This window comes from Bubalus kerabau, chromosome 22 (genome assembly GCF_029407905.1).
Source record: "Bubalus kerabau isolate K-KA32 ecotype Philippines breed swamp buffalo chromosome 22, PCC_UOA_SB_1v2, whole genome shotgun sequence".
NCBI classification, from domain to species: Eukaryota; Metazoa; Chordata; class Mammalia; order Artiodactyla; family Bovidae; genus Bubalus; species Bubalus kerabau.
In genome coordinates, this window is record NC_073645.1 from 37,025,182 (window position 1) to 37,044,709 (window position 19,528).

General features: G+C 55.4%; 1 protein-coding gene across 3 annotated transcripts in view; it reads right to left on the minus strand.

The window, feature by feature from the left end:
- The window catches only part of AFAP1L2 (actin filament associated protein 1 like 2), a 116,606-nt gene that overhangs the window by 12,273 nt on the left and 84,805 nt on the right, over positions 1-19,528 (minus strand). For 2 of the 3 annotated variants that reach the window (XM_055560653.1, XM_055560654.1), the window contains 7 exons: positions 12,324-12,414; positions 9,668-9,751; positions 6,763-6,968; positions 5,426-5,605; positions 4,499-4,588; positions 2,695-2,779; positions 2,018-2,122 (listed from right to left, as the gene is read on the minus strand). In XM_055560653.1, the coding sequence (XP_055416628.1) occupies positions 2,018-2,122; positions 2,695-2,779; positions 4,499-4,588; positions 5,426-5,605; positions 6,763-6,968; positions 9,668-9,751; positions 12,324-12,414 (841 nt within the window). The remainder of the gene's footprint in view (positions 1-2,017; positions 2,123-2,694; positions 2,780-4,498; positions 4,589-5,425; positions 5,606-6,762; positions 6,969-9,667; positions 9,752-12,323; positions 12,415-19,528) is intronic. The other variant, XM_055560655.1, reaches the window with a different exon arrangement.

The following is a 19,528-nucleotide window of genomic DNA, read 5'->3' on the forward strand; positions in this document are numbered from 1 at the left end:
CCCTAAGCTCCCCTGACACCTTGCCACCCCTGGGTCACTCGGTCTCAGCCTGCAGAGGCCTCCTCCCCTTGGCCAAGTCCTCCTCATCCTCCCAGGGGCGGCTGGCCCTGGCCCTCTTGGTTTCTGCCGCACCCCACGCCCGCCACAGCTCTGCTAGCCTCAGAGCACTTGAGAACTGGAACAGTGACACTCTGCTTCCATGTCAGCTTCCCAACTGGACACAGAGCCTGTCAAGGGCATGAACTTGCCATGTCCATGTCGAGCATCTGGGTCTGTGCCCTTTGGCTCCTCCACTAGGGAGCCCTCCTTTCTCTGCCAGCACCCAGGGCCTCTCAGCACTGGGGTACACCATCCTGCAGGCCTTTCTTGTTTTTAGATGGTTGCATGTGTCGGGTTCAGCTTCCTCCCCAACTTAGATGAATGTTTATGGAGCTGACACCATGTGCCAAAGCACAGCCTTGTCCCCGGGGCTGGAAAGACCAGTAAAAGTCCAGCCTTCGGAACCCTTTCCCACCCGCATGCAGTGAGCTGACGTCTGTCTGTGCTGCTCATCTTCCCAGAGGTACCAGTTTGCAGCGTGGATGCCTTTTCCACCTTAAGGGAGCAGCAGCTGCTCTGACCCTTAGCCGGGATGACCCAGGCCCACGCACCAGAGTCAAAGTGCATGGCTACCTCTGCACCCAGCTCAATGCTGGACTCTCAGTGGGGGTCGTGAATTTCTCAGAGCCACGTGACCATCCCATCACAGCAACAACGTGGAAGAATGTGAGCCTAGGACTCCGGAACACTGGCTCATTCAGGCAGGCGCCTCACTCGCTCGTCACAGTTCTCTGGGCCAGAGAGAGGCGGGGAGCTGAGTTGCCAAGCCCTGGGAAGGAGTCTGTGTTCTCTCTGGCCCTTCCCCAGCCACGGGGGACAGGAGCGTGCTTCCCTGCTGAGTAACGTCCAGCAATAGCCCGGCTGCATCTCCCAAAGAGACTCACTGGGACCAGGCTCCCAGGCCCAACGCCGTGCCCTCTCAGGCGCAAAGGCTGGCCGGGCCAGCACCCAGGGCCCTGGCTGGAGGACCAGCAGGCTCCAAAGAGAAGACCCCATCTTCTGCTGCCTTCCTGTCTCGCCAGCCCACCCTGCCAGCCATGAAGCACAGAGCTGAACTGGGACTCAGGAAAAGAGCCTGAGCTGGGACACAGGTTCCGTGAAGAGGAGGGGAAGGCCCAAGGATGGACAGTGGTGGCCTTCTGGCCCCGGGGGTAAGCACAGCAACGAGCCTCAGGTTGGAAGCCAGGGTATTTTCTGGGCAAGTCTCTTATCTCTTCTTTCTCTCTCTCTCTCTCCCCCTTGGCCTCAGTTTGCTCAAGGCCGAGTCAGGGCAGTAGAGATGACCTTGAGGGTCTCACAGCACCCACACACGCCCTCTATCAGCTACACAGGCTTTTGTTGCCCCCTTAGTGGCTCTTCCTGGGCCCCTCTCAGTCTCTGCTCCTGCCCGCGGGGCCAGCCCAGCCCGTTCAACTCCTGCCTGCCCTTCAAGGCTCAGGTTCAGGAAGCCGTCTCTGGCCACAGAGTGAGAGAGGTTCTTTCTGTCCCTGAGTCCTTGGAGCTCCTAAGACCTCACAGTATGTGCTTCTGGGTATAAAGCCGTCCTCTCTCTTGAGCTGTAAGCTCTCAGGACCATGTTTTCTGTCTCCTTGGTCCCCTTTCCCTAACACTGCGCCTGCCATGCTCCTGACATGTGATCAAATGAACACAATCTTAAAGACCATTAGGAGGACAGTCATCAATTACCCATCACTTCCACACAGGAGCCAGAACTGCAGCAAGAGAGCCTGGGGAGTCATAAAGAGTTCCTGCTGCAAAGATCAACAGAAACTGTGGGCCGTGGGCTCATCCAACAGGGAGGGGTTAGAGCAAGACCCCACACCCCTGCCTTCGCTGTCTGAGCTGCCTTCCCAGAGACCAGCCGCAGCCCCGGGGGAACAGCCGGCCCTCTGGTCCTGGAGGCGGCTGTAAGTCTTACTGGATGTCTCAAGGGACCTGTCTGGAGGCTCCAGCGAGGTAGATTTCTTCCTGCCCAGGTTCATCAGGTTGCTCAGTTTGAGACCAGCAGAGCATTTCTTCTTGACTGTCAAGATGAGAGGAAAAGTCATCAGCCTTGCACACAGCCTACCGACATGGTCTCATGAAAGACAGAGAAAACAGCAGAACTGTTCTCTTCCTGTCTGTTCCTCACTGTGGACGCACGTGGGTGTGCGCGTGCGCACACACACACACACACACGTCTGTTCTTCATACATGCACGACCACACGCACACATCTGTGCTCAAGGCCAGAGTCCATAGGTCAAAGTCGGGTATCTCTAGAACTACACCCTCAAGAGAAGCCCACCAACCTCTCTTATAGAATATGGCAGTACTGGAGAATCTTTACATACTGAACTGGCTCAGAGAGATCTGAACCAGGGTTAGCAAAGAAGAGAGGAAAGAATATTCTACCCCAGCAATTCATGACACTAGCATCAGTGTGGGCTGCTCTCTTTTTACAGGATCTATCAGTTGTATATTGAGCAGTTTAGAAATTGGAAGCATGTTGCAATTAGCTGTTAAAACCCAGTAGGCTTGAGCCAAATGGTCAAGCCTCACAAACTGGGATACCACCCTTCTCCCTGCCCTAGGCTGAGAGCCAAAGCGTGCGCACCGTCTTTGGTCTCTGGGACTTCAGGGTGACCGTCTATGGGGCTTCCACACTCCGAGGCTGACAGGTACTTCTCCGTTATATCTGGCTGTGGAAGAGAGAGACAGAAGTGGGTGATCTTGTCTGGAAATGGTTACCTTGGAGACCACAATTGAAGGGACATAATAGACGACTCTTGGGTGTAGGCCAGGGGTGACCCTGGAGTCCCAGTCACAGGTGGCAGATAGCCAGGCTTCCCTGGGGCTCCCTGGAGGACCTGCCTTTGCCCTCCCTTCTGAGCTTCCCTGCCCCGTCCCAGAGCATCTCCCCCTTCTTCAAGCCACCCACATATCCTCGTTCTCGAGCTCTCAGGGTGACTGCTCCACTGACGTGACAGGTGCCCTGAAGCAGGGGGAGCAGGTAGCCGGCCTCAGGGGTGCATGAGCATCAGCACTGCAACCGGAGCTAACTGTCAGGCCCCTGGGGCTCACCCTAACAGGAGGGTGTGAGGGTGTCTTTTGAGAACTGACTGTGCTACCCACACGTCAGGCTTTGGAGAAGGGCTGGTTTGTGTGCACAGGGTTAGACCACGATTCGAATCCCACTTAGAACATTCTCTAATCAGGGGGGACCTCTCTGAGCACCATCCTGCATGTGTATAAAATAGGGAGACTGCCCTGTCTGCATTCCCAGGGCTGTTGTGAGACTAGAGACAGTCCCCTAGAACGGACACTCAGAATATTCCAATCAGGCTTCTTCTAGAACCACTGACTCCAGACCTCTGGATGACAAACCCAGGGATTCCCAACCATAGGACCCTCACTGGGGGCCAAAGACTGCGGGACCTGGCTGGGGCGTCTGCATTCCAGGTCTGTAGGGAGAACTCGTTTCTCATCCCAACATGCAGGAACCCCCAGGAACTTTTCTTAGCAGTGACCAAAAAATGAATAAGACAAGGAAAACATCAGCCCTTCTTCTGTCACTCCTCCCTGGGGGTGGCCTATGCCCACCTGCCTGCCACAGGTGGAGACCCCAAGATGAGAAACAGGGACCCTCCGCTCTGTGCACACCAGGCTTCAGGTACCCACCTGCAGATACCTGGGGACATGGAATGTGACCCCTTGGTGACAGCACCCCTCGGGCCAGCACCCAGCCCAACTTTCCTGACTTTGACCCTAAAGCGGGGGCCCCACAGCTCCATGCAAATGAGCAGCAGGACTCCTTGGCTGAGGTCCGTACCTACACGGTTCTCCACCCTCTGAAGGTCTACTAGGGAATAAGTGGGAGGGAAGAGCCTAGAAAAGTAAATCTCCCTGCCCAAGAAGGGAGGCAAGTGACTTCTGTCCCAATAAATTCCCCCCCAAGCAAGAAAATGTTATAAGTCTCTACCATCCTCATCAGTCTCCCTGCCACGCTGAAGCTACTGCCCTCAGCCAAGCATGGTATGTTTCTTATCAATCTGGCTGAAGTACAAAAGCAAAGCTCCCAATTTTCCACCTGTAATCTCCACCTGGAGAAAAAAAAAAAGAATCAAACTCTCTTCTGGACCGTGACAGAAGTGAACCTTCTCGCCCCACCCTGGGCAGGGGCAGAGGCTTTGGGTTTTCCTGGTAGCTAAGTTGGTAAAGAATCCGCTTGCAGTGCAGGAGATGGGGGTTCGATCCCTGGGTCGGGAAGATCCCCTGGGGAAGGAAATGGCAATCCACTCCAGTACTCTTGACTGGGAAATCCCATGGACAGAGAAGCCTGGGGGGCTACAGTCCATGGGGTCACGAGAGTTGGACATGAACTTAGCGACTGAACCACCACCGGCCAGAGGCTTGCTTACCTTTGGACAGCTCAGGCGCTGGGCATCTGGGGTGAACTGGCTTCCCTCACAAGCTCCTTCAGAAGGCAGGCCGCTGACCTCCTGAATGACCTGAAGGAAGAGGAAGGGCCTTTAGACCTGCACTCACAGCCAGACCACAGCTGGAGCCTGCCCCCCAGGTCGGGGTAGGGAGGGTGTCCCCCCTGCCCCCCTTAGGTCAGCCACCCCTAGGCGGGTGGGGGTGAGAGAGAGAGGTTGCAGAATTTCCGAGGAGCAGAACACCCCGCCCCACCCCTGCACCCAGCCCACCTATGGCCTTGGGCCCCAGCTGGAGGTGGGGGGGCGCGTTCCTTGGCCCTGTGTCCAGCAGGCCCCATGCGTTCTGGTGGGGCACCAGGGAACGGAGGGCGGGGTTTGCAGCAGAACCCAAGCAGGCCCAGAGCAGCCGCCCTCAGCTCCACAAGCCCCCTCTTGCCCCATCCTGGGCAGGGGTGGCTGCTCCTTGTGGGGGTAAAAGCGACATTTGCCAGACAGTCCTCTGGCTCCAGGGGGCCGTGGCGCTCACTGTGGAGGGTCTGCGTGCTGCCTTGGTCCAACCCCGGCTCCCAGACTTGCCTGTCACTGTCCACCCTGCCTCCTCTGGGAGGAGCCTTTTCACGGGCCAGCGATGCCTCCCTAGAGGCCAGAAGGCAAGTGGATTTCAGCTGGAGCCCAAGTCCAGGTGGCTGCCAAGGCCACTGAGCTGGCCACTGAGCCCTGTGATCTACCTCCCCAAGACGATTGCTACCACTTAGGACAGGGTAAGCCCTGCGGACTTGAAGAATAGTAGACCCTTTACCCTGACCATAGCCATCCCTTTGAAAAACTGGGGGAGCTGGGACTGCAGGAACCCCTGGGGACCGCAGAGGGGAATGGGTCCGCTTCCCGGCGGCCTGGCGCCTCCCTCACCCTGAGCCACTGCTCCGCCTGGTCCCTGCTCTGCAGGCCCAGCACGATCACGTCGGCGTTCAGCGGCGTGATCTTCAGCTTGTGCTCCTTCTTCCGCACTTGCTTCTCCTTGTGCACCACGCTGCTGCCCAGCAAGCTCACGTCCAGCTGAGGACTGTGGTCCTTGGAGGATTTGTAACACTGCAAGAGAGGAAAGGAGAGACGCTGTCGGCCGGGTTCTGCAGAGGAGGGGGCCGCCAGGCAGGGCAGGGCCCGCTGAGAGCTGGACCAAAAGGTCGGACACCTTTGTGCAAGTGCAGAACTGTGACCTCAACCATCAGCGGAGTTTGTTGTCAGCATCAGAACCACCAGGGAGCTCATCTGTGTCTCCCTCAAGCCTCCCCCTCCAACTCTCCAGAGACACTCCAGGGCCCTGCTTACCCAAGCAGCTCTAATCCCCCTGCAGATCTGGGCTGGCTCCTATTTTAGGAGTCCTCTGTGGGCAACCCCACCTCCCCAGGGTGGAAGGCACTTTCCCCAGCTCTCTGCCTCTCTGCTTCTCTTTCTGGCTCAGCTTTCCCAGTAAGGGGCCCAAAGGGGATGAAGGCCAAGTTTATCATCCACTTAGAAATGATGTGTTAGCAAAGAAAGGAAGCGACTCTCTTCCTGATCAGGGAAAATGTACTACCCTCCGTTTCTCACTTGTAAAACGGGGGTTCTTATGAGGCTGCCTGACAGGACTACCTGAAAGCATCAGCACACAGCAGGACAGGTTTTAACTAGTGAAAAAGGGGTGTTTGTAACGACTCCGTGGAGCCTCAAATTGGGGCATAAAACGAAGTTTTAATTTAAAATAACAAGAAACAGGGCTGCGGTCAGAATACCATCTTCTGATGCCCTTAGGGGTCTTAGATCGGTCATTCAGAATATCCCAACTTCTGAGCAGATGCTGATGGTTCTCACGCTGCATGCTGTGGGGTTGGGCGCTGTGCAGGGGAGCCCTAACTGGGCAGCAGGCTCCGCCCCAAACCTCCAGAGGCTGAGATGTGAGGAAGGAGGAGCCCACAGACCAGGGGACCAAAAGATCCCTGGAAAAATATCCAGGGGATGGCACTGGGGGAGGAAGGGGTTGGTCATCACAGACCCCTTTGAAAGTCTGCTGACAACTACTAGACCTTTCTAGTTTAGAAAAAAGCATGTTCGTCCATGCTCATAAGGTTCTGCGTGCAGTTTCAGGCTGGGGAGAAGTAGAAACTTCCTGATGTAATAGGCTCTGAGCGCCTGGCATCCTGGACCACCCCCATCCTGCTCCCAGGAGAGGAGAGGGGAGAGGAGCAGGAGGAGAGAAGGGCACTCACCAGGAGCCTGGTGTCCTTGATGACGCACAGCTGCTTGGCCCACTGGCCCAGCCACTTCTTGCGCCAGAGGAAGGCGCAGATGCGGGCGTCGCGCATCAGCTCGATGCTGGCCTCGGGCGAGGGCCACTGGTAGGGGGCCGACTTGCCCTTGCTGCTCTCCTCCTCGTCATAGGACTCGTAGGAGCTGCTCACGGCCTCTCCGTCCTCTGCAAGGGAAGAGCTCGCTGTCACAGCCCTGCCGGGCAAGGGATGCTCCTAAACAGGCTTTGCTCCTTTGGGAGGGTGGGCAGCAGGCAGGAACAGCCCTCCCCTCCCAGCCCCCTGGAACCAGCCCATCGCCACCAACCACAGGCCCAGGCAGCCTTTCTGGCCCCTAAACCGCTGAGCAGAGCGTCTTGGGTGCTGCCTCTGGTCACAGACACAGATAACGTGAAACCGGGTTTCTCCCCTTTCCTCCTCAAATCCTGTCATCTCAGACCCCATGGAAACCTCTGACCAGACACTGTCCTCAGACGTGGGCTCTTGAGAAAATCAGTGCTGGCCTCGGGGCCTCCGCTTCCTCAACTGAAGGATGAAGCGGTGGGTGGACTCTTTCTTGGTTCTTCTGGTGTGTATGCGTGGGTGATGCTCTATCATTCTAAGGCCCCAGGAAGAGGGGGCTGCCATCTGAGCCCAGAGGTGGGCAAGCCTCCAGCGGTCGCCCCCCAACTCCCCCGCCAGGCCTGTTCTGTCCCTGTCCTGTCCTGGGGGCAGTGAGAAGCTCTGACTCTTGGAAGCAAAAGTGCAGTAACCCACAGCAGGAGCGGACCTTCCCGGCCACCCTCCCCCTCCTAAGGTCACATTCACAGCCCTCCTGGAGAATCCACTCTTATCCTGCAGACTGTTCTCTCTCCCCACAGAAGACCTCCCAGCACGAACCCAGCTCCTCCTGCTCACCTCCACCTGATACCCTTCCTTCCTGGCAATGAGCCACCCTTACGGTTTTATTCTCTTTAAAAGAATCCCCCAATTCACCACATCTCACCCAGTCCTGTACCCACTCCACGTGCCTCAGTTTCTGCCCCCACCACCTTGCCAGAATTGCTCTTCTGGGCCTCACTGCCCTCTTCAAGGCCAACAGAAACTAGGTGCAGAAAAAAATATCAATCAAACCCCAAAATGCAAGACATGGAGAAAAGAGAACCTCGAGATTCAGGTCCAGCAACCCCTGGCTCAGCTCAGGAATCCTGCATATCATAATCCTGCTCCAGCCTCTGCTTGAATTCCTCCATGGACAGGGAGCTCACTACCCCCGGTTGCAGGACAATTGCTTCCTTACTGGGCAGCTCCAACAGAAAGTTGTATCTACTTCCCTATGACTTCCATAGACATGTTCTGTCCCCTCAAGTCAGAGTGAATGGAACCACTCTTTCATCTCCACATTACCCATCAGGAAAGAGACAGCCCATGGGTCCCCAGTCTTCTCTTCTCCAGAAGCTTCTGGTACACCCTGCATAGCTAGGTTCCTGCACACTAAGAAAACAGAACCACCTTTGAACTAGAAATATAGGAAAATGGAACGAGGCCACGGCCAGTTATTCTAGCTACAATGCCAATAAAAATGCGCTTTATTTTGCTTTAATATTTCTAAAAATAACACTTTGACTACTTTAATATCAGTTTTCTTTAAAAGCAGTGTGATACTGCTCCCCTTCCTGACAATAAAAAACTCACAGAATTCACAATTTTACACCTATTAAATAGGCAGACTGAAAACAGAGGTGCCACCTGGTAGGGGAGCCTGACCTCTTGTATGGCTGGTGGCGACATAAATTAACACCAGCCTCTCAGGAAACAACCCATCAGCCTGTTTTTTCGAAAGCCATAAAAACATCCATCCCCTCTGACCCAATAATCCCAGTCTTGGGAGTTTATCCGAGGAAACTACCTTTTTAAAAAGGAAGGCAGGCGGGCAGGGAGAGGTTACATGCATTAAGATATTCATGCAAGTACTTCTGAACAGTCAGCAGAAGGAGGCTGGAGAAAGCGTGATTTCATTCAGGGTACCATGCAACCGTAATCAGTGAAAGCTCTTGCAAGCTAGTCTGCAACTTGAGAAACTCCTTAAGACGGCAAGTGAGAAAGCACAGTTCCAATCATCTATGCAAAGAAACCAGCACTGAAAGGCCACACGGAGAATTCAGTGATTCGATCTGGTGGTGGGGTGATTCTGTACAAAAAAAAGTCCCCCTGGTCAGCACTGCATTAGCTGCGCAATAAATGGAAGAAGAAAGATGCAGCCATTGGGGTATCTCTTTCAGTGGGTTAGTGGGTGAGGCTACAGAGTATATAGTGTGAAGAAGCTGGCCAGACCCCACACTCCTCCCTGCCCCCGGCTGTTTTGTGCTCCTGGGGTTGCCCCACCTGTTCCATGGAGAATTCTAATGTCTGCCCATTCCCAGGGGGGAATGGGATGATACCTGGAATGGCTCAGAGGAAATTTTAGGGCAAATGTATTGGCCATTTTATTTATCCCTAAGAGCGATCATGGCACAACCATAAGTGAAGGATATTGTTAAACAGATACTTGGCTGCCAGAGGTCGCAGGATAAGCAGGAGGGAAAGGCAGGATGCTCAGATAATTTCAGCCCCCTTTCGGCTGCCCCTGGTGGGTACCGCAGCCACCGCGTCCTGTGGCACGTGCTCAGGAACAGAGGCTGGCATGGCCCTGCACGCCCTGCGTCCTCATCATTCCAGATGCCACAGGCAGGGGTCTGCAGAGGGGTGACACAAGGCAGCCTCATGCAGGACCCGCACACAAGGACGGGAAGAGGGCGGCGGCCACCCTCGGGCATGCACCCCGCCTCCGCAAGCCAGGCAGCAGGCACGGGGATCACTGGCATTCCCGCTCTGGGACGAGCAGTACCCAAGGTGATGGTGGCGTAAACGACTCCTTCAGGCACCTGCACCCATCTGGGGACTCCACAGGGGGGATATCTGCTGGGATGGCCTGTGGCATTTCCAGAAGCACAGAAAGAGACAAGAGGAAGAGAGAGAAGATGAAGAGAGGGGCAGGTCCAGAGGCAGAGACACAAAGAGATGTGGCGACGTGGCTGCCCGTCCATCAGAAGTAAGCGTGTTCCCATCAGAGGTGTGCGCTCATCGGGCGAGGCCCCAGCCTGACCAAGGACATCATTTCCCAGCTCCTTCCCATCCAGAGACATGATTGCCTGTCACCAACGGAATGTGGAGAGAAGCCCTGGGTGTCCTTCTGGCTGGTGCCTTTAAGAAGCACACAGAGGTCCTCCACCCTCTTTGCAGAGGCTTCTGTGGTCTCAGAGGGTGGCCAAGCCAACACTGGAAGGAGCCTGCTGACCAGTAATGCCCACGCCGAACGGTTCCAAGAGAGAGAATCAGATTTGCACTGGGCTACTATAAACTGCCAGGGGTGCTGTTTGTTACAGCGGCTGCCATTACCCCGGCAGGAGGCATCATCCGTGCAGGACCTATACTCACAGCACGCCACTTACGACACTTGGGTTCAGACAGAGCCACCTGGCCCAGGGGAGGCGCGAGGGGACAGTGCTGATACAGCAGCCCGGGAAGCCGGCCCCTGGTCTTCTGCAGGAAGTCAGCAAAATTGCTGATGGCCAAGAACTAGAGCAAGGGGCTGGAGTCCAGCAGTCGCTCCTCTTGTTGTGACCAGGGGTCAAACAGGTTGGCGGACGACAGGCTGGAAACAAGGACAGCCCAGCTTTTAATGCAGGGGGAGGTCCCCCAGGTCATCCTCGGTCGTTGTGCTGGCAGGAGAGAAAAGGCAGTTGGGCATCTTCCCACCGTCCCTACTTGCTGACCTTGGGATGACCCCCCTCTCCTCCTAGTCCTGGATAAAACCAATACGAATTTCCAGTTGAGAGACAAACACCAAGATCCTTCTGACCACTTGTTTGTGTCGAGAAGAAGTCTGCCCCACAGACAGGCCCTTGGGAGCGTCTGGGAGGCAGGCCCTGGCTGGCAGGGGCCACACCCCAGAGAGACGGGCTTCAGAGGCATGGAGGTGCTCACCGGGGTGAGTCAGGGCTCCCACCTTCCAGACGCACCCAGACAGCCCTGCTGCGCCCACAGCTCCAGTCTGAAATCACAGTCCAGCGGTGACTTGGCAACACCTCACAAGCTAAGTGACGTCTGCCCTTAAAGCCAGTCTCTTAGAATAAAATTCCATGAGTCCCGAGAGTCCCTCACCTCCCACACAGTTCCTGGGACTGCAGATAGTAGGTGAGGCATGAAAAAAGAGGACAAGAATCCCATGTGCTCCAGGGGGACTTGTCCCATCTCATCCCCGACACCAACAAGGCCCCTTTAGGCCAAGTTCATTCCCCGCATCAGGGACGTTGACTTCCCCTATCTGCAAATTGCCTTATGCTTTCAAAGACCTTTCACTTACAAAAAAAGGAAAGAGAAGGAGGTAAGAAAGGGAGAGAGCGAGGGGACCAGAATCTAGCTACCCCAGAGAGTAGGGTCACAACCATCTCTCCCAGGACCTTCAGGTGTTTCTGTGTTATAGAACCCCCACAATAAGAGCATTTCTGATCCAGCCTCATCAGGCTGAGAACCACTGGCTGAGGACAAGAGCACGCCAGCGTGAGCCATGCCCCCAGAGCAAAGACCGTCTTTTTAATACCTATATTAGGTCTGCCACGAAGTAACCCTCTAAAGGCTAGAGAAAAGTATATTCAGAGAACAGCTAAGGTCTTTACCAGGGTCTACAGCTGCCTTCCGTGTCCACATCTCCTATCCATCTCATCCAACCCTACCTGCTCCTGCCACACTGGCCTTCAAACGTGCCAGGGGCCCTCCCGCCTCAGGGCCTTTGCATGTGCTGTGCACTCTGTTCCTCCTGCAGGTACCAACCCCACCCACTTGCCACTTCTTTAAGATGTGCTCAGAGAGGCCCTCCCTAAGTTAGAATAACATCCCTCTCCTGCCCCAACTCAGCCCTTGCCACTTTGGGTCCTGACAAGTTATCTCCACCTGACACATCCCACGTCTCTATGCTGCCTGTCTTCTCTCCCAGAATCCAAGTGCTGTGACTGCTGAGGCGTGCTGAGTTCCCACTCCTGGAAGCATGCTGAGTTCACGGTGGGAGCCCAGGGACTATCAGTCCAGTGAAAGGACCTTGAAAAGTGGGCTCTGCCTCAGCCTGACCACATTTCCATGGCTTCCGGGGCCTTGTGCCACTCGGCCGGCACACCTCTCCTCTGTCACATCTCTGTGCTGAATCCACAACATCCAGGCAGGACCACAGAAAGCATCAGACACAGTAAACCCAGCCCACTGGGCACCATCCTAAGCCCTGCCCTGCAGGCGGGCTGGGTCTGCTGTAGGTCTCAGCTCGCCATCAGACCACTGGTCAAATGCTCTGTGGCCAGCTCTTGACTTGCGCCATGCTCTCTGGGAGAAGCATCCCAGGCCCCTCTGTGTTTCAAGCCAGGGTGAGCGTGCCGGTCACCACGAGGGGAGCAGGCGCCGGCATCTGTGCAGGAAGTGGTCAGCCCCCTCCCAGCCCTGTCCCCAGGATGTACCATTGAGGGATGTGTCATACGGCTCAGCCTCTTCATAGTAACCCTCTGGAGACTCGATCTTCGGGACAGAGAGCTGTTTACGTTCTGGAATCTGTGGTATGAATAAATAAAACAAACATTTTCAGATACGACACACTGGGAACAACTCGGAATTAACCCTTTGGGTAGAAAGGAGAGGGAACCAGGAGAAAAAAATGCCCAGTTGGACATCAAGCAAGACGGGAGGGAAAACAGAGATTACAGCGACCCCCGTCAGCTGCCCTGTCCACAGTGTTTGGTTTGCATCAGCTGAAGGGCTGTGGGTGTGTCATGTAACCTCACCAAATCTCAGAGTTCTCCCCTGCAAAATGAGGCTCTGACGGCCACCGCACACACAGTGTAGTTGTGCGTGCGGCGTAATACACTTACAGGTCCAGGTGGCATCAGGCTGTCATGGTGGCTATGATGCTTCTACACAGAATATACTTTCTACAAAGACCAGAGCTCATCAGGGGCACGCAGGGGAAGAGCACCAGGCTTGCAACCTCCAAACGTCTCCAATAATAAGTTAAAACATTGGCTCAGCAGATATTGGATGGTTCCTGCAGACTAGCTGAGAGATGCAACCAGACGGTTGGGAGTCAGTCCTGAGAAACACTTAACTAGGCAATGAATGCTCACAGCTCCTGATAATGACTGAAGTCACTCAGTCATGTCTGACTCTTTGCAACCCATGGATTATATAGTCCACAGAATCTCCAGGCCAGAATACTGGAATGAGTAGCTTTCCCTTCTCCAGAGGATTATCCCAACTCAGGGATTGAACCCAGGTCTCCTGCATTGCAGGTGGATTCTTTACCAGCTGAGCCACAGGGGAAGCCTAAGAATACTGGAGTGGGTAGCCTTTCCCTTCTCCAGGGGATCTTCCTGACCCAGGAATCAACCTGGGGTCTCCTGCACTGCAGGCGGATTCTTTACCAACTGAGCTATCAGGGAAGCCCACGGCTCCTGATACACAAGGTCAAATCTCCATGGGAGCCTGGAGGGTATGAGGAACATTTAGGACCAAGGAAGGATGCTCAGAGGACAAGACAACCCTGAACTTCTTACATGACATGAGGGTGAATGAGCATAATTTGAGTAGGATAAAAAAGAAACAAAAACATATGTGACTGTGGAGAAGCACAGAGGCTGAAACTGTTCTCTATCCTTCCATTATTCCATCTATAAGATGAGCACCGGACTATGAAGGTAATATAAGCAATAGCAGGGGAGAAAAAGACAGGCAAGACTTCTCTGGTGGTCTAGTGGTTAAGAATCCGCCTGCCAATGCAGGGAACACAGGTTCGATCCCTAGGCCAGGAAGATTCCACATGCCACAGAGCAACTAAGCCTGTGCACCACAACGACCGAGCCCATGTTCTGCAATGAGAAGCCACCGCAACGAGAAGTTTCTGCTCCACAGCTAGAAAGTAGTCCCCACTCGCCACAGCTAGAGAAAGCCTGCCTGCAGCAACGAAGGCCCAGCACAGCCAAAAATAACAAAAAAATTAATTAAAAAAAAAAGTATATTGTGGTGTGAATATTAGTACATACAGTTCATCAATGTGTAAGCATCCATCCGCATGGGTCTCCAATGTCTATCTGAATCACAAAGTCCCTACAGAGGGCCGAGGGAACCTTGATGAGTTGAGAACAGACATGGCAAAAGCTGGAGTGCATTCCCACTCCTGGTTTTCAGAGGTCCTTGTGCTGGGCATTCCACATGGGGAACCCATGGGCTGTTGGGGATTCGCTGTCCTACCCAGAAGAGGGCCAGGCAGGCAGGGTACGGAGAATCTAGAAATCTTTGCCTTGGAAAACGAGCTTCTTTGGGGGACCTATGACACAGAACTTCTCCAGCCCTGGCCCCAGCAATAGTGGGAGAACAGTCAGCATGGCCTTGAGTCCCAGTGGGACAGTACTCAGCAAGGGCCGCGAGGGCATCTGATCCCAGCTTCCCCTGGGGTAGAGTGATGCTCCTGCAGTTGCTGCCCCCAAACCAGGCTCCCAGAGCCAAGTCTGTGGTTTGGCTAGTGGAGCTATCTATATGGCCTCTAGAGTGAAACTAACCGGGTTTGAATCCAGGCTTTAGGAGTCCATAGCCTTAACCGTGAATATGTGACAGCCTCTCTGTGCCTCACTTACCCTCTCCATAAAACAAGAGCCTGTCTTGAGGATTCAAGGAGACAAGTGTGATTGAGTTTCCATAGGGCTGGTGTGCTAAGGTCACTTCAGTCATTTCTGACTCTGCGACCCCATGGACTGCAGCCTGCCAGGCTCCTCTGTCCATGGGATTCTCCAGGTAAGAATACTGGAGTGGGCTGCCATCTCCTACTCCAGGGGATCTTCCCAACCCAGGGATCGAACCTGGGTCTCCCTTGTTGCAGGCAGATTCTTTACCGTCTGAGCCACCAAGGAAGCCACATCAAATACGAGGAGGCTCTTGCCACCATTGTCTGGGGCCTCCCAGCCCAGGCGCCTGCATCGGCCAGGTCACAGGAGTGCTGTCCGACAAGCTGAGACAAGTCCGCATGAAGAGGGCCGGCAGAGGCCAGGTCACCACCTGGCTCCCACACATTTTTCTAACGCCGTCTGGCCCGACACCAAGAGAGCCAACAGAAGTCCCAGAGGCAGGCTCTGAACAGCTTTCAGCCCCAGCAGGTGCACCACACAGCACGCAGGAAGGAACGGAAGACTCGGCTCATTTCCTAGGCAGCCCAGCTGCGTTCAGGGCCGGCAGGTGCGGCTGTGGGGCAAGGCGGGTGGGCTCCTCCCTGGGGCGGGGGTCGTGCACACAGTGGTAGCTGCTCGTGGCTGACCCTTCACCTTTGCTGCTCCAGGCATTCCCGGCCCCTTGGTCAGCCAGAGGAAGGGCTGACTGTGAAAGCCAGCTGTGGTTCTCTGAGAGCCAACTTCCTGGGGTCAGGAGGGGAAAGCGTTTCCCCTCCCCTGGGCCCCGCCAAGGTTTCTGCAGATGGGTGCTGAGGCTCAGGGTTCCTGAGGAGGCCAGGCCTCCAGCTCCATCCTTCAAGAAGCCCTTCTCCCCTTGAGGGGGTGTGGGGACCCTTCTCGTGGTAAGAAGGTGGGTCCCATCTGGAGAGAAGTTCTGAGCACCCAAGATCCAGCTCTGGTCTGGATACCCACGATTAGAACAGGACAGGAGGAGGGGGGCAAGCCCTCTGGCAGGAGCTCCTGATGGTCATTATCCCCACAGGGGGGCCTGCCCTCTTGTCCAGGAGTGGAGCACCAGGGGGTGTTTCTTGAGGGTCTCCCAAACCTTTCACTGTACAAAATCATCTGTAAATGGATCGATACCAATCGAGGCGTATAGGGCGGATGCAGGAGTCTGACCTCCAGGGCTGGGTTTGAATCCTGACACTGGCACATCTGAGCTGTGTGACTTTGGGCAACTGACTTGACCTCTCTGGGCCTCAGATCCTCTGCTGCAAAACGGGGAGGGTAGAAATAACCATCATATGGTGTCACTGTAAGGATTAAACTGCACTCAGCATTATTAATTAACAGATACTAGTTTTCACTAACCTTCAGAATAAAATACAATAATGTCAAAGAGAGAAAAGCTGCACGTGTGCCTGTTTGGTGGAGGAAGACCATGGGCTGTCTGGGAGGATACTGAGGTGGTGTTTGAGCATGACCTGGCTTATACTACACTCTCCCTCCTTAAAGAACAGGACAGCCTCTGTCCCCAGGGTTGTCAGGGCCAAAGATGAGAGCCCAGGTCAAGTTTAAGGATAAAACGATTCCAACAATTCAGAAGAGCGTCACATAATTACACAGACCCAACGGTCTATTATCAGAGGTTGAAGGAGCAAGAGATCCTAAACGCCAGGAATTAAGAATAAAGGAAAATTACTTTAATCATCATCATGACGACATCGATGGTGCACATTCAATGAGTATGCCGAGGAGATGTGACTTGGGAAACTGAAATAATGTTCTCACGGTTCACAGGAAGGGCTGGGGAAGAAAGCCACCCCGCTCAGGGTGACGTGCCAGAGGTTGGCAAACGTTTCCTATAAAGTGCGAGAGAGGGATTCACAGGCCACTGGGGCTATGCAACCCTGCTACTGGAGTGCAGTGAAGTGAAATGAAAGTCGCTCAGTCGTGTCCAACTCTTTGCGGCCCCATGGACTATAGCCTGCCGGGCTCCTCTGTCCATGGAATTCTCTAGGCAAGAATACTGGAGTGGGTTGCCACTTCCTTCTCCAGGGGATCTTCCCAACCCAGGAATCGAACATGGGATTTCCAAGGCAAGGATACTGGAGTGGGCTGCCATTTCCTTCTCCATTGTAGTGCAGAGGAACCCATAAATAATACACAGATGAATAAGCTTGGCTGAATTCCAACAAAATGTTATTTACCAAAGCAGGTGGTGCAGGATTTGGTCATGGGCTTGGCTTCCCACATGGCTCGGTGGGTAAAGAATCTGCCTGCAACACAGAAGACCTGGGTTTGATCCCTGGGTCAGGAAGATTCCGGGAGAGAGGAAAGGCAACCCACTCCAGTATTCTTGCCTGGAGAATCCCATGGACAGAGGAACCTGGTGGGCTACCGTCCATGCGGTCACACAGAGTCAGACACAACCGAGTGACTGAGCAGGCACTTACTTCACCAGTTCTGATTTGGATGAGACACAGAGCTGGAGGTAAGGGGCAGCCTCAGGTGACCTGAGGCGTTCTTGCAGCTCTGAACAACCAGCCCCAGGGTGCACTGTGGCAGGTTCTGGGTGGGGGCGAGTGGACACAGTCCTGGCTCCCCAGACCGACCACGGTGACGCCGTCGATGGCGTCAGCTGCTCTCCTCACAGAAGCCCAGCACCGACGCGTGTGCAGGCCTCAGCAGGGACGGGTAGAGACGGCCGCGCTGGCCAGGAGCGGAATGGTGCCAGCAAACATCTGTTTCTTCTACAGCAACCACAGCACCTGGCTGGGCCGACTGCGGCCTCAACGTGCCAAGGCTGCCTGAGTCACTGGCCACACCCAGACCCCTGGCTGCCCCCTCCAGTACTGGACGGGCTTAGCCTGGGACAGAGGCCATGCTCCTGGCCAGCCCTGGGCACTGAGGACCCCAGGCAGACACCCAGCTTCTGCCACAGCCACCGGCGAGCCCCGGGACTGGGCATCCGGGCAGAAAAACCATGGCAGCGCCCTGAAGCTCCAGGGTTGGGGCGAGAAGAGACATAGCTTTCTCTAGCTGATGAAGAGCGATTACAGGGTCGCGCAGGCTCCGGTGGCCACGCTCTCTCCTTCCTCCCAGACTACTTGCTGCTCTGTTTCTCCTCCTGTCAGAGCCAGCAGACACAGCTGTTCCCGGCTCCGCCCTGACGGCACTCCTCTAGGGGCCTTGGATGAAGTCTTCAGCCCGACTGGACCAGAGCGGAGGCTGGAGGGGAGCAGGCAGGTGTGTGCGGGCGGGGTGGGGAGGACCCCAGGTTCAGCCCCCTCCTCCCTCACTCCACACCTGGAAGGCTCCTGGGGTGGAGATGGGTGATGGAGACGGGACTAGGAGGGACCCAGGAAAGGTCCTTCTTGGTAGAGAAATTCCACAAGGTAGGGAGACTGTCAAGGTTACTGGCTCTGCTGGAAGTCACCCCAGGGCCTGGACTGTGTCCACAGGAACTGTCACTGTGCATCTGAAAGGCTGCTCCAGGACTGTGGGACTCTCAGGTGGTGGGATCCTCCCCGCTCCAGCACCAGGTTCCTCTCTAGCCTCTCCTGGCCCCGACGGCCTGCAGACTGCTCTCCAGGGGCCAGCCTCTGCCCTGGCCTTGCTTGATGGTCCTGCATCTCACACCCCCGAGCCCTTAGGGCCTCTGTGCCCAGGTCACAGGAGACTGGCAAGGGAGTAGGAAAAGCCAGCCAGAGCCCCGGGCCGTGGGACTCTGTGACCTAATCAGTGTATAGCCACAACCCAGCCCCAGACCCCGGGCACCCAGTCCAGCACCATGTTCCTCAAACACAGGCTTCCAGAGGGAGTCAGTGCCTGGGAGGCTCGGCCCCATGCACAGCCCTTCTGCCCAGTGCGGGTCCATCAGCAGCTGCCCCACGTGGGGCCAGCAGCAGCACCTCCATTGTACAGAGGCCAAAGGTACCCTGGTCAGAATCATACATGAACTCAGGCTAGGAAAGTTCCAGCCCTGGCTCAGAGCAGCCACCTCTCCTCCCCACATCCGGTGAGCAGAGCTTATTAAGTGAAAGTGAAAGCTGCTCAGTCGTGTCCGATTCTTTGCGACCCCATGGACTATACAATCCGTGGAATTTTCCAGGCCAGAATACTGGAATGGGTAGCCTTTCCCTTCTCCAGAGGATCTTCCCAACCCAGGGATCGAACTCAAGTCTCCCACATTACAAGCGAATTCTTTACCAGCTAAGCCACAAGGGAAGCCCGAGAATACTGGAGTGGGTAGCCTGTCCCTTCTCCAGATCTTCCCGACCCAGGAATTGAACCAGGGTCTCCTGCACTGCAGGCAGATTCTTTACCAACTGAGCTATCAGGGAAGCCTGCAGAGCTTAGGGTGTACCCGAAAACCACGGCACCTCCCACCTGCTTAAAACCTGCAGCAACTACATGGAAGCTGAGGGGCTGTGCCCCCTTCCCAAGTCCCGGGGTCACAACGAGGGGGGACCACAGCTGGAAGAGACACAACCTGTGCCTCTACTTGACTGAGAAGACAAGCTGAGTGGGGTCCAGGAGGCTGCAGAGTGGCCCGGAAACCAAGAACCTGCTTACAGATCCCGGCCCTGCTACCTCCTCGGCCAGTTGTTTTCACTCTTGGGGTCTCTGTTTCTTGGCAGGTGATGGGCGGACCACGTTTGGGTGTGCCAGGCAGGCAGTGGCTCAGAGCCCAGCAGTCACTCGCATCATTGGCATATGTCCAGGACTGAGGCGCAGTCCATCAGGTCTCCCTCGGCCTGGGATGAAGGGTCCCCACCAGCTGTCACCCAGATGTGGGATGCTGCCCAGGCACTCCTGACCTGCCCCGCCAGCTGGGAGGGCAGCAGGGAGAACCACGCTACCTCCAGGAAGGCATGAATGAAGGGGGCCAGTCTGGCGTCAGGACCCCCTCAGTGGTGACCTGAGCCCACAGACCCGGCAATGGATGGCTCGGTGTGAGCTCAGTCACCGTGGAGTCCCATGTTCTGAGAAATCCTTCCCAGCTCACA